General features: G+C 41.2%; 1 protein-coding gene across 2 annotated transcripts; it reads left to right on the top strand.

Moving 5' to 3' along the window:
- Positions 1 to 1,056: 1,056 nt before the first annotated feature.
- Positions 1,057 to 14,338, top strand: atn1 (atrophin 1). Of its 2 annotated transcripts, none has more exons than XM_079894508.1 (10): positions 1,057 to 1,190; positions 4,363 to 4,506; positions 5,051 to 5,152; positions 5,522 to 5,638; positions 5,728 to 8,414; positions 9,086 to 9,302; positions 9,696 to 11,184; positions 12,702 to 12,845; positions 12,934 to 13,114; positions 14,164 to 14,338. In XM_079894508.1, exons 2-10 carry the CDS (start codon positions 4,480 to 4,482, stop codon positions 14,195 to 14,197), a joined length of 4,998 nt encoding a protein of 1,665 aa, XP_079750634.1. In that variant the 5' UTR covers positions 1,057 to 1,190; positions 4,363 to 4,479; the 3' UTR covers positions 14,198 to 14,338. The 2 variants fall into 2 exon arrangements, with proteins under 2 accessions (XP_079750634.1, XP_079750633.1); XM_079894507.1 differs by having other exon boundaries at positions 5,519 to 5,638.
- Positions 14,339 to 15,020: the final 682 nt, after the last annotated feature.

Raw genomic sequence — 15,020 nt, 5'->3', positions numbered from 1 at the left:
AGTGTTATATATCAGAATGAAGCCAGACCGATTGAAGGTTTGCTAAAACAATGCCTAAATAGCTAATTGGTTAATATCATCCAATAGCTGATGTGGCCTTCATGACATCGGAAGACATTACCCTGGTTTCACAGACAAAGCTACTATAGTCTTAGACTAAAATGCACGTTTGAGCTGTTTTAACTGAAGGCATCTTACACTGACATATCTTAAAATATGTCAGTGTGATTGTTTTGTCTCAGGATGTATATAGTAATGTTTTTTTGTTGTTGTTTTTTCTAGGGCACTTATATAAAAGCAACTTAAATGCCAATAATTCAACTCAGGCCTAATCTTAGTTTAGTCTAAGCCCTGTCTGTGAAACTGGGCCATTATATTTTGACTATTTTCTTCTTTGAAATTATATGTGCCGATTCATCGTTCACATTAAGATCAGGAATGTATTTTTAAGAAGGTAAACAGGGTCCATTTTGATTTCATGTTGATTTTAACTTATGGAAATCTGTAGGTTTTTTTTTTTTTTAGGGAGCCTCAAACATGGATGCTCAGGTTAATGAACAAAATTGCTTATTTCAAATAATAATTTTGCAGGAGAAATGACACCCCCACCTCATTAAGGTAGGCTACTACAATTAAAGCCTAATTAGCGCCCATTATCTAATCAAGCAGTTCTAGGTTAATTTCCTTAATGAAGTGTAGTAAATCTACAATTAAGTAAGCAGTAATTTACATAATGAATAAATACCCTTATCTCGACATCTTTCATCCTTCCTATTTCCTTTCCTCACCTTCCCTCTTTTCCATGAAGAAAAAGGAAAATCACGCCCCTTCTCACCCTCGAGTGGTCGTGCGTCCCTCGCTCACCCCTCCGTGAAGATTTGTGTCCGTACAGACTGCAAAAGAGTGCAAGTCGTCTTGACAGAGGAGCGGGAGAGGGGCAGAAAGAAAAGGGGGTGGGGAAGAATCAAACGTACGCATCAATTTGTACAGTCTTCAGCTGCACCCCGTTTTCTGCGCCGATTTCAGGGGGAGCGGCTGGGAAAACACTGCGTTATTTGCGAAGCCGCAACAATGTAAATCTTTCCGTGCATCGAGTTGCCTGTATGTTTGAACGCGTGTCGGTCAATGTACAGTACGAACGGCAGCAGGAGAGAGAAAGAAAGGGAGATACGCATCGCTGGATATTATAGGTAAGAAGGGGGAGAAAATGGATGCTTATATTTGACTCGTTCTTCTTTGGACATGTTCAGATGGTTCCCCTTTCCTCGCATTCCCGTCGTTGTGCTTTACGTATGTGCATATATTGGGCTAAAAATCATATTGCAAATCGGGGTGCGTAACCACTCAGGTCTCGAGTGCTCACATTCCACGGAGCTCGACAAGAATGCCATTCGCCATTCTGATCCCAAATCTTCCCCATATGAGAAGGAAAAGGCTGAAAGGGGGGGAGTTGCGACCCTCTCCTCGTTTTGTCAGGATCGAATGTGCAGTGCATTGTCTGAGAACTGTAATCCAGAGGTCGTCCAGTTAGTACAGTAGTGCACTGCCTCTGCATGCGTATCAATAACAAGCAGCAGAAGAATGGAAGAAAGGAACGTTGCGGTGCGTGGCCGAGAGAGATGATGCACGTTCTGGTGTCTAACTCACCCCACCTCTTCGCATTGTGCATTAGCGTGCTAAAGAATTCAAAATCAAAGCTAATTATGTCTAATTATATTTTTATGTGCATGTGAAGGGGACAGAGTGTATGATTTGTTGTGTGTGTGGCAAGCCATTATAACATTTTTTCATTAAAACTAACTAGTTGCCTATCTGTTTGTTTGTTTTTTTATTACTAGTAGGCCTACCTTTTGCATTTGCATTACTTAGTAGGCTAAGTAATCCAATATTGTGAACAGTATCTTTTTTCAGTTTTGGTAGTAGGTAGGTACTACATGCACTAGTAATTATCCATTACTTACTAGTATTTATCTTAGCAGTGACAAGTAACTATTTCATTATTACTGCTAACATTTTTTTTTTTTTTTCTGTTTCTGTGGAGAACTGCAGTGATTCTGTGCTTATCTATTCTCTTGTATCTAGTATGTATTCCACATCCTATATGTGTACCTATTTATTAAATAGGCCTAGTATACATTTGTTGTAAAAAAAAAAAAAAAAAAGCACTGTAAAGGGGCAATTCTTACTAGTCATTACTGACAAATAACAAACGGTTGTAACTAGTGAGATAAAAAAAAATTGGACTACATTATAATATCTTATAAACATGTGCTAGTAAAACTGAAACAAAGTAAATATTCAAATCTATTTCGGTACTTACAGACACAAATGGAATACATACTAGTCAGAAGTGAATAGTTGATATCTTAACTACTGTTCCGTAGAAAATTCAGTGACCAAAAAAAGACCATAAAATTGGCTCAGTAACTTTACACAATGGAGATTGTGGCTAAGAAGAGCAATGAATATGTACTAGTGACTAATTTAATATTTTAATTTAATTTAAATTAATTGCCAAACAAGTACTAGTAACATGGAATAGGTACTAGTTATGTCTACAGAATAATTGTTCAAACTGCTTGCCATATGGTGTGTGACTGTATGTATATACTGTAAGTGACGGTATTGCTGATTCTTTAGATGCATGTGTTTGCAGTGGGAGAGTGGAAGGCTTTTGGTATGCATGGAGCCTAGCCAAGTTTTGGGTAATGGACTCCTGATGAATGAAGTTTCACCTGTAGACAGAGTGCTGGCAGCCTTTATTGTTTGTCATTTGGATATATTACCTTGTGTACACCGTAATTGGATCACAAATATGCTGATTTTACATTTATGGGATATGCGCAAGGTGTAGTGTTTGTATGTTTGGCACTACTATTAATTCTTGTTTTACAAATTAGTATTTTGTTAATTGTGGTCATGATAACCTGAGTATTCAATGTGTTGGTTGTCAGTAGCCTGTAAATCTGTTTAGATGTAATATTTATCAGCACTGTGGTTCTTCTCTTGTGTTCAGTGGTTTAGGTGTAAATGTACATTTTGCAGTTTTGAAGGTGGCGCTGAATACACTCAATGGCTTCACTCAGTCTGTTAGTGTGCTATATATAGTCTCATTCACAATAAATGAAGTGTGTGTAAGAGAAAGAGTAGAGGTTGACTTGAAATACTGTGACTTAGTTAACGTCTTAACTACACTATGGCTGGTAAAGGAGTTATGTCTTTTTTAAAACTTATTATTTTATCATCTCTCTCTCTCTCTCTCTCTCAAGCAAGTTATATAGTGTGTCAGTTGGTCTTTTGTCGTGAAAATTTTTTTGTTTCTCATGGTTAAGTTTTGAAAATGTTTTTAAAAGGCCAACATATGCTTCATAATCAGAAAAAAATGGATTCACTTCAACTGTGATGAGGTTAATTATCAATGTTATTGTATAACAGTGGATTATTGCATCCCTGCTAAGCGATTGTGTTTGAATTATCCCAATATTATCAGACTATAATTGAAACAGAAAAATAGGCCTCAAAATTAAAAAATGCATTGCTGTCAGTGAGGCTAGAAACAAGAGAAGGAAATCATAAGCAGGAAAGATGGAAGAAAAAATAACTAAATGTGTGCTGTAAAGAACCTTCCAGACAAAATATCCTCTCTGACAGTGGTAAGAGAAAATTAAGATTGTTTCTATGACATTAAAGGGGTGTTTGAATTAACGTTTAACACCTGAAATGTGAATGAAACTTTTCGTGTGACTATTTTTTTACATATAAAATACATTTGTATTCATGACTATGTATGCACATGTATGAGTGTGTTAGCTAGCTTAAAATATTAAGCATGTATTTCTGTGCATTTTGCATTTAGAGATTGCTGATCTTGAAAGCAGTGCTTTTTCCTATGTTGGCTGCAGTAGATGATTTTTGCAGAACTCCATTCAACATTGATGACTAAAGCTCAGCTTCAGAGTACCACAAACCCTCTGAAGTACCATGCAGTCAACATAAAAATATATCTCTTAATTCTTATTCAGTACAGCAATACTGTTCCCCACTGCAAATAGTAGTTTGTTTATAAAACAATAATATCATGATTGTTTAATCACAGATCTTTTCATCATTTATTATGATAAATTTATCAGAAAACATTAGATTATAATTGTGCTCTTAGCCAGTTTAATGCAGAACAGTGGACCACTCTCATTACTTCAAAAGGGAATTCAATTGACCGTTTACTTTTTCCCGGCAAGATCAAGATATTAATAACTTTACTGATTAAATATCTGATAACAAATGGATATATATGTTTTAAATATATTAATGCTATGGCAAAGTTTATTTTGACTTTAGTGGTATTCACTCTGTTTCTCCCAGGTTTCAAAGATTCAGTGCTATGATAGGCAGCCTGTAGGCCAACCATCCCATTTGTGGTCACGCTCCCGCTTTCTGTAATGGCTGAGTGGAAGGAATGGACCACATAGAGAGCTAGTCATGAAGACCCGAACCCACAAAGAATCGGTGAGGGCATTACTTGAGATCAGCCTCAAATGTGGACTATATGTAGATTTAAGTCTTTACTGATTTGTGCCATAAAATAAGTCAGTCAGAACCATTTAAGTGCACTTTTATGTGTTATTACAAAGTATATGGATATGCATAGTAAATTTCCCCTTCATTAGAATTGTATTTTACTACAGTTACACTTTATTTTAAGGTGTCATTGTTACAGTGTAATTATATATTTAAGTACTGAGTAATATTAAGCAACTACATGTACTTACTGTAGGGTTAGGGTAGGATTAGGATTTGGTTGAGGGTTAGTTACTTGTACTTATGCATAATTTACTGTTATTACTATGGTAATTACATGTAACATATGTAACAGGGACACTGTAAAATAAAGTGTTACCTTTACTACTTAGTATTTGAACAAATTATGCTTTTAGTTCTTACTCCTTTTCTGTCTTTGTCTTGTGCTATCATTTTGTCATGCTGTCTTACTTTCCTTCTCTTTCTTCTGTTTGTCTTTGCCCTCCCTCGGTCATGCTGGGCATTGCCACAGATGCCCGCTCGCAGTGGACGCAGGAGGGGGGGCAGCGAGGAAAGGAGGGGTAGACGTCCGCACCCCAGCCCCTCTCGAGCAGAGCGCAACGAAAGGCAAACAGTAAGAATTCTTGTATTTTTCCTTCCTCTTTATTTCTTCTTATGTATTTATTTTTGTGATCTTCTCCATTGTATTAGTTTCTTCATCTTTGATTATGTCATCCTTGGTATACCTCATCTCATTTTTACCATCCCTGTCACTGAATTATTTTATGTCTCCTCTTTTATGTTTAGATGATCTTATTCTGAATGTTCATGATCAGTCATTTTTCACACTATATTGTATGTTAACAGGTTCGGTTGGCTATTTTTGCTTTCTCTTCTAGGGAATTTTTTTTTTTACATTTTTTATACTATATAGAAAAATGCAATTGTCTCACATCATGATTAAAATTAATTAAGACTCAAATTGATTAAAACTATTAAGCAGAGAACCGCTGGAGAGGAATTGGCTGCTGGACGTTTCAACCGACGATCTCAAGGTCATGATTCATCAGAAAGTGAGGGGGAGGAGCATGTGCTTCCGCCCAAAAGACAGAAAGTCCAGGTACTGGTAAAATTAAAACTATGAATACAATTGCATTAGATTAGATTAAAAAAATAAATATATATATTAATATTTGATTTTGCCATCAGGACTCCTCCTCCAATCCCCCAGCCCCACCCCTTTCAACTAACACTCCGACTTCTGCTCCACCTCCAACGTCAAGCAACAGTCAATCAAGAGAAAGCGACAATGAGGATGGCCAATCACAAGGCAGTCGGAGCTCAGTTGGAGGCAGCTTAGCCAATAGTAGCAGCAGCATAAGCAGTGGTCGGGACATTGACCAGGACAATCGATCCTCTTCTCCGAGTCTCTCTGCTTCCCCCTTGGCAAGTTTGGATTCTGAATCTGACTCTCCAGATTCCCCAAAGCAGGGTGATAAAAACAAAGATGGAGGGGCATCAAAATGTGTAGCAGAAGACCGGAGAGGCACAGGGAGGGGTGAGGATGGCAGACCAGAGGACCAGAGGGACAGTGAGGTAGGAAATGAGGGGGATTTGTCTTCCTTGAAGTCCTCGTCATCCCTCTATACATCTCATTGTGGAAGGGTGGACAATGCAAGTGATACAAGTAGCAACAGGAAGTCGTACTTCCCCGTAGATTCCAAACTTGCGAGCAAAATTGAGTATACAGGTCCTGGTGGTCCAGAGACGCTACACACTTGCAGTCGCATCCCTTCAAAAGCAGGCCCTCAATGTGGGAAACCTGGGGTGGGAGGAGCTGAGTTTTCTCATGGGAATTCAAATGTGAGCCATGCACCGACTCTCCCACCTCCGCCTGCCCTGAAACCTCTAGAGGTGGGGCAGAATGCTCCAGGTGGGGAAAATAAAGTAGACAAACCAGAGAAAGGTGATAAGTCTGTTCCACCCTCATTGCTTCCACAAACTAGTACCGTTACTCAACAACCTCCTCCTCCCAACACTCACCATTACACCCCTACCAGCTGGTCAGGGGGACCTCCCTCTAGTTGTCCTGGCAACTGGGGATATGTACGTTACCAAGGTAACCACCATGCACATCCAAGCCAGCAGCCCCCAGTGCAGCAACAGCTGCCCTCTGTGTACAATACTCCTTCGTCCACCCGACACTCCTCCCACCCACCTTACCTATCCCACCCTCATCCCCACCCTCACAAAGAGTATCTGCCTAGGTATGGCACTACGGCTGAGCGGGAGAGGGGTGGGAGAGAGTTTGGCAACAGAGACTTCCCTGCTAGTAATAGCAGTGGCAATGCAAACAGCAGCAGCGGTAGCATCTGTGGTAGCACTTCTGGTGGTGGTGGACCCAACTCTAATGTGGGCCGGGATTTTGGGAACTCTTTACCTGGACAAAGCAGAGAATATGGCTCAAACCGGGATGGACCTGCAGGACCGACGAGTGGTCGGGAATATGGACCAGGGTTTAGAGAGCGTGGAACTGGGAGGGAGTTTCCTTTGCAGAACCAGCAGCTTCAAGCACAAGGCCGGGAGTTTGGACCTGAAAGCACTGGAGGGGGAGGATGTCATCCAAGAGACAAGGACAGTAGGTGGGGAGAGTTAGCAGGCCAAGTTAGGGAGACAGGGAGTAACAGTTATGCTGGTAATGCCAACCAACCGCCTGTAGGTGCCCCATCATCTGTTTTACCTTCAACGTCCCTGGTGACCCGTGACCCAGCCAGTTCACCACAAAACAGCTCTGGTCATCCTCCTTTCTCCTCTGCCAATTCGATCCCCCCAAGTAGAGACTATCCCTCTCCTATGGATGCAAATGTACAGCAGACACTGCAAGGACATACTCCCCAAGCAGCCTCCAATGCTGCAGACCTTCCTCCCCCTCCGCACTATTTAAGAGAGTACCCTCCTCCAGGGACAAAGGATCCCTACCCACCCCCTGGATCGGCCACTTCCTCTGTCCCACTTTCTGGCGTACCAAGGGAGTTCCCGAGCCCACCTGGATTGGCCCCAAATCTTACTCGGGATTATCCTGGAGGACCTCCGCATCACTCTCACTATCCTGGCCAGACAGCGTTGCCTATGCAGCACAGAGACAGAGAGAGGGAAAAGGACAACGCTACATCTGCTCTTCATTCAAATCGCAGTCATCCTCCATCCCTTTCTCCTTCATCAAGTGGTTCTGGACATGGGCATCCCCCCTCTACTACTTATCCCCCTCTACCTCCTCCACCCTCCACTAGTTCACATGGTCAGCCCTCACCCATAACATCCCTTCCTGGCAGTCATGCTCGACAGGGCCCATATTCTTCATCCAATCAGACTCCATCAACCCCGCTCTCACCTCTTCTCAGTCCCTCAACCAATCCGATGGGAGGGTTTACTCCTTTTCCATCAACCTCTGCTCCTTCTGTACCACTTCCTGCATCAGGTGTGTCCACCTCTTGTACATCAAGTTGCAGACCTACTCCTTACCATGGCACTTTAAGCAGTCATACTCCTTTCAGTAGCTCTTACCATGGCAACAGTAGCCATGGAAATGCCAGTGGCAATGCTCCAAACAACAGCAACAGCACTAGCACTCCATCACTATTGCACTCCCCTCAAAACACTAAAATACAACCTCATCTCAGTAACCCTGGCCATAACAACACTGCTTCAACCCCCAGCACATCTGTTGGAGGAGATGGTCTCTCTGACTCATCTTCTGGCCCAGTGCCACCACCTGTCATCAAGGAGGAGCCAGTAGAGGAGACGGAGGAGTTGGAGAGCCCACCTCCTGTTCTCCGAAGTCCTTCCCCAGAACCTAAACCTGTTGACATTCCAATCCATGCCAGCCAATCAGCTCGGTAAGACCAGCTCACTAAAATGAAATCTAATAAAACATCATAAAAATGTAAATGCGAACACAAACAGATCAGAACTATCATGCCATTGATATCAAAATTAGATATGCACTATATAATGGTGTCATATACATTATTCGCTGATATTAGAGATTTTTTTTTTTTATCGATATTGGATATTTAATTATTTGTTTAATTTTTTTACATATAGATTACCTTTGCCATTATGCACACATTTTGTTTTGCACAGGCTTACACTCAAAAAATTGTTAGGTTAATGTACTATATGTCTTATCAATTGATTACACATAACTGCGTAGTTTCAACCTTACTTTGTTTCTCAATTAATGGAATTAAAGCTGACTTATAATGATTGTGTTTAAGAATTGAAGCCAAATCTTACAACACCACTTTTATGTCAAATGGCTATTGGTTGGGTGCAAAACAGGTTTTGACTTGCATGGAAAGCAATAATCAATTGTCAGTAAAACACAAGGGATTAGGAGATAACCTGATGTCCTACATAAAATAAATGTTAAATTCAGATCAGCAATGTCTGCATGGGTTCTTGTATACCAGATTTTTTAATGAATTGCATTTATTAAAATACACAATTTGGTTCCACATGATAATATAAATATATTGTGGAAAAGATAATACATCTTTGCTTTCAGGTTCCACAGGGTTCTTGACCGGGGCAGTGGGAACTCTTGTGCCCGTAGTGACGTTCTATTTGTTCCGCTTGATGGTTCTAAACTTTGGAAGAAGAGAAATGAGGCAATAGAACGTGCTCGTAGAGAGGTCGAACAGCGTGCGAGAGACCTGCGAGAGAAAGAGCGGGAACGAGAGAGAGAAAAGGAGAGGGAGAGAGACCTGGACAGACATCTGCAGGTAAAAAAGACAATGAAGTATGTTCGAAGCACTGCAAAGAAAATTATTTTTTTCTTTTTGGGTATTTTTATCTAGTTTTGTATCTAGTTTTAACATTAACATTTAACATTAACATTATAGATGCATTTACTTCAGAAGCTAAATTACATGTGATATTCCGACTTGTTTTCATAGAAATCGAGCAATTTAGTGAGGTTTATGCTTAAAACAAAAAAAACTATTTGCCAGTTAAGTTAAAAAACTTTACTCAGAGGGGGAAATATTTTCCCACCACAAAATATGGCAAAAAAAAAGTTCTTGTCGTGGCAGTGGAGTTTGTGTTTTCCTTGTAGTTATTAGATTATTTACACATTACTTGTCAGGTTCTTTACAAACATTTTTCTCTTTTTTCAGCAGAAGGACAGTGGCGCAAATGCAGGGTTAGGAGCTGTAGGCGCACGCCAGGGCTCTTCACTCTTCTTTCCTTCTTCATCCTCCATCCTTCTAGACCCTTCATCTTCCTCATCCTCTGTGAACCCTTCGCACCCAGCAGTCCATCCACAGCACCACCCTGCCCACCATGCCTCACACCCCCACTCCATTCACCCCTCTCATCATTTGCATCCCTCTCTCTCTCACAGCATTCCTCATTCTCTTCTTCTCCCTTCCATGGCAGGGGGCTCTCAAGTTATCGGAGGCCCTCAGGGTGCTCTTGGCATCGGGCTTGGGGGTCCATACTTGGGCCCTGATACCCCAGCCCTCAGAACCCTGAGTGAGTATGCCCGTCCTCACGCCATGTCTCCGTTGGGCGCTGTCAGCCGGGCACAGGCACACCATCCCCACCTTCACCACCACCCTCACCCACATGCGCATACGCACGCTCACGCTCACGCTCATGCTCACGCTCATCCCCATGTGCACCCTTCATTTTTCCTGTCCCAATTCCAAAACCCAGCCCTCGCACACCCCCACCACCTTCCAGCCGACGCTGCCACGGCTGCTGCCATTCTGGGCTTTTTGTATGGGGGCGGGCTGGAGGGAGGCCCTGCCCACCCAGGGCATGGTCCCGGGCCAGGGGGGTTGGCTGGGGCGGGGCTTGGAGGAATGGGATTCCCTCATGCTGTAGCAGCTCAAAGAGAGCGTGTGAAGCCAGGATTTGAGTTTAAGAGCGAGGAGCGTGTCTACACAGCTGGAGCCTTAGCCGACCCGGCAATAGCTTTGTCACACGCACATTCGCACGCACACTCACACTCCTTGCTGCTGGGGGGTGGAGCTGGAGGCGGGCCTCCTGGTAGTGAGGTTGCCCTTTATGGTACAACTCCACCTCCTGCGCCACCCCCTCAAGCTTTAGCTGCAGCAGCTAGGAATCCAAATCCCGTCCCTCCACCTCTGTCAGTCCCACCCAACTCTATTCTCCCAGCCTCAATCCCCACCCACCAGGCTCCTGCCGTAGCCCCAGTGACACCAGCAGCCCCCGCCCCTCCCCCTCAACCTCCTCCCCCACCACCACCACCTCCTCCTCCTCCTCCAACAGCCTCATCTCTTAATCATCCCTCTCCACACTCTACCTTTCCAAATACACACCCTTCCTGTCAGCCCCCATCCCTCCCAACCCAGGCTCCGCCTTCAGAACGATATCCCACCCCCGTTCGCACTCCTCCCAGCACTGAACGTGCAAGGAGCGTGGAGAGAGAGAGAGCGATACCAGCCGCAGAGAGGGAGCGAGAGAGGGACAGGGAAAGGGCAGGGACAGGTGGAGGAGCAGCAGGAGGAGGCACGGCTGCTGCAGGAGGCACAGGAGGAGGAGATTCTCTCGGCCGGCTACAGATGCTGAACGTGACTCCTCATCATCACCAGCATTCACACATTCACTCTCACCTACATCTGCACCAGCAGGACACAGGTATTCACCATACAGACACTCACACTTTACACAGTACTCTGTATTACAGAATAAACATTTCAGCAAATTCAAAATATGATTCTGTCACTATTAGGGATGGGTCAAGGTGGTTGACTAGAGTACAGTGGTTCTCAAACCTGTCCTGTGGGCCACTGCACATTTTGCATGTCTCCCTCACCTAACACACCTGATCTGTAGTTTTTTAACACTTTTCACTCGTGTTTGTAGTTCTAATCGAATCCTCGTCCAGCGCGCAATGGGTTGTGGGCAATATTAGCCGTTAGAGTATTCACGGATCTGCACCGGAAGAAGTAGACCATCCGGGTATCTTTATATACCGGGAATACTCATTTCAACATTTTCGAATACTATTTAGGGCGGATAGTATGTGAATGGGGACGCACCGCAAGACTTGAATTGGGTGTGTCTGATGAGAGAGACATACAAAAGGTGAAGTGGTGGGGGGTCCCCAGGACAGGTTTGAGAACCACTGGACTAGACCACCTGTAATTGATTGCATTCAAACAGTGGTAACTGTCGAAAGTGTTTGTTGAAATATTTTTGGATTGTCAACAAATAACAAAGACGAGCTAAAAAATGTGCATCATGATAATTAACCAGAATAAAAGATTAAACCAGACACAAAATATGACGAACACACAACAACACACAATATATTAACAGTGGACAAATATTCACATATTTTTGTTAAATGTTGATACGTTTTAATATATACAATATATTCAATATTTAGTTTAATTTTGCACATTCTCATCAACTAAAATATTATCATTGAAAATGACCATTTTTGTCACCTTATGAAAAATGTGACTACAACAAAATAAACTACTTAAACAATTTCATATATGATGTTAAATGGCTACAATTACCCACTTGACAAGAGTGTTTATCTAATTTTGCTTAGTGTTAATAATGTATTTTGCAGCAATTAAAGGGAATACATTAAATTGATAGTTATTAAAAAAATGTTATTTACTCTCCCTTGTCACTTTCTAGATCTACAGTATATCAAATTCTTTCTTCTGTGGTACACAAAATATGATCATTTAAAAAATGGCTCAAGTACTTTTTAGTCCATACAATGAAATGCAGTAGGGTCCAGTGATACCCCATTAATGTTTGTGTGGGCAAAACAGTTAAAAAAAAAAGTGATCTAGATCTGGAACAACATGAAGGTGAGTAAATGAAATTAAATTTTCATTTTTGAGTCAACTCTCCCTTTAAGATATGTAACATTTATGCTGTCAGCATCACAAAAGCAGCACTTCTATAACAAATTCAGCACCATCATCAACTATACAATTACTGTCGGCTGAAATGTCCAGTTTCATTCGGAAATACGCCAGGTTAAAGAAGTAAAATGGGTTACGAATGCCAAGAATAATGGCAGCACTGTTCCTGTACACAACAAGCATTTTTAACTACAGTGCCATTGGGAAAATCTGCTACTCTTATTAAATTTCCCACTTTTGTTTTGTTACGTATTTGGGTGGCAGCCGCGGGAGGGGTACACCCCCTGATGGATCCGCTGGCATCAGGGTCTCCCCTGGCCCGTCTGCCGTACCCAGGGGCTGCTCTTGGGCCTCCCATTCTGGCACAATCCCTCACTGACAGCGAGGTGCTTCGACAGCAGCTCTTTGGTAAGAGGTGTAATGATGTTCTGTTGCGATGCATTTTATCTTTCTCTGTGTTACATGATTTCTGCATTTGCTTGCATGTTGTGTACAGGTGGTCCTTTCCGTGAGATGCCCCAGTCCTCGTCTCTGGGTGGGTCAATGTCTGCAGCACACCAGCTCCAGGCAATGCAGCAGGCTCAGAGTGCCGAGATTCAGTTCCAGAGGCTCGCCCTGGAACAGCAGTGGATCCACCACCACCATCATCACTCCCTTGCACAGGACGAGTACTACAGGTGAGTGCAAATATGTATATTGTACATAGATGTGAATGAACAACACTAGCGATAGGCGATACTTAGGCGATTTTTTTCAACTGTATCACTAATGTTGATACCTGTGAAAATCGCATTCATTTTTTTCATTGAGAAATAGATTTTTAACTATAACGTTTAACCCTTTAAAGACAGGCCTACCATATTAAACGATAGAGTGCATGCTTCTGCGGAAGCCACAAGTCAGCGAGATTTCAGTATTTTTTTTAATATCCAAATTCCAGTGAATAACTACTCTACCCATAATCCTAAAGAGAGATCCTTGCATTCACCTGGTAAAGATTTTTCTGTTACTATATAAAAGAGAACTGCACAAAAATAGATCAGTAGCGAACAAATGCAATGATTTAATCGAGTCTCCCAAAACTAAAAAACAACTTATACATTTGAGCATTTCGCATTAAAACGACATCATACTAAAAATCAGTGACTAAGTCAACAATTTTATGTTGTACCATCATTTTTTTCATTAGCAATGCCTCATGGGCTCTGTAATATAATATATAATAATAATAATAATGTCAAATACTCGATCTTGTACCTTTTGTCTTTTTTAAGTAATATTTGTCAAAGTTTGTAAAGTTGTGATTCATCTTGAAGCTGGATGGTTTGGTTCATGGTTTATAACTCATTATTGAGGAACTTTTTGAAATCCCTGTGGAAAAAAATAAATGGGAAAAGTCAGCTGGATAGAGTTTTATAGCAATGCCTCCATTTAAATGTTATTTTATTATATTTGATTAAATTTAGGGGAAATAATGGTTAATTATTGACATTTAGCATTCTATTTGAAAGCCATCATTTTTTACTTTTATGTATAAAATATTATTCCACATTAACACTTAAGGCCAATATTTTTGTCAGTTTTAAAATATTTGTCAGTATCAAAATCATCAATGCTCTAGGCACGAGTCACCTGTCCCCACACAAAACTGCAAATTTGAAAACTACATTGCAGTCTTTTCGTTCTTTCATCATTGACCTGATATAACCTTTTCCCTCCATTGCAGCCACCTAAAGAAAGAGAGTGACAAAACGCTGTGAGAAAAACAGAGGACATGAAGACAAGAAAATGAAGAAGGGATGAAGTGCAAATAAAAAATAAATAAAACAATAAAACAATCATTTCAAAATTTCAGCACTGAAAGACAACACATGGATTCAAGTTTGGATGTGACATCAGAACACATATCATTAAATCTGAACTAACCTTAATACAGGAGTAACAAACAATGTGTATATTCCAAAAAGGTGAGATGTATAACTCTGGCACGCAGCCTAGATACTGTGGCACTGAATGGATATTCCCAAGCGTCCCGCCCGGAGGATTTCTCGCTGTGTTGTTTCATAACACCAGGCAGAGGCATTTAGGCTGGGGTTCAGTCTATGTACATTATGCCAGAGAAAATGTGTAAAAATCAAGTTCACTTTTATGTCTTTGCATGTAGCTAGATACAAAAAGCCCAATGGGCTAAAATTATTGATCTGTTTTTATTTGTTTGTTTGTTTTTGGAAAACATTACCACTCTGAAAGAGTGTTTATGAAAGGGTGCATGAGATAAACAGCTTACCTTCATAATGTTTCTTTATCGTGTTCTTATTAAAATTATTAATGTTGTTTGTTTGTTTGTTAATAATTATATGATTATATAAACATTATTTTTTATTATTTTTTTACATTTTCATGGTACCGCTGTTTATTTTAAATTTTTTATGTTGAATTTACCTTGTGGGGGGGAAATGCAAGATAAAAAAATAATGAAAAAGAAAAATCTGGAAATAAAATACCATTTCTTTATGTGTGCAGTTTAATGTTTCCTTTTATTTGTGTCTGTGAGAGACATTTGTTTAACAGAGACTGTCAAAG

Source organism: Squalius cephalus, assembly GCF_949319135.1.
Source record: "Squalius cephalus genome assembly, chromosome: 15".
NCBI lineage: Eukaryota > Metazoa > Chordata > Actinopteri > Cypriniformes > Leuciscidae > Squalius > Squalius cephalus.
The sequence above is the reverse complement of the archived record's forward strand: the minus strand, read 5'-3'. Positions and strand labels throughout refer to the sequence as shown.

What these genes read in the sequence shown, in the direction of transcription:
- atn1 (XM_079894507.1), top strand. Translation starts at nt 4,480, where the DNA reads ATGAAGACCCGAACCCACAAAGAATCG. An exon ending in CCCGAACCCACAAAGAATCG is followed by an intron (nt 4,507 to 5,050) that starts GTGAGGGCATTA and finishes GCATTGCCACAG; the next exon opens with ATGCCCGCTCGCAGTGGACG. An exon ending in CATGCCAGCCAATCAGCTCG is followed by an intron (nt 8,415 to 9,085) that starts GTAAGACCAGCT and finishes CTTTGCTTTCAG; the next exon opens with GTTCCACAGGGTTCTTGACC.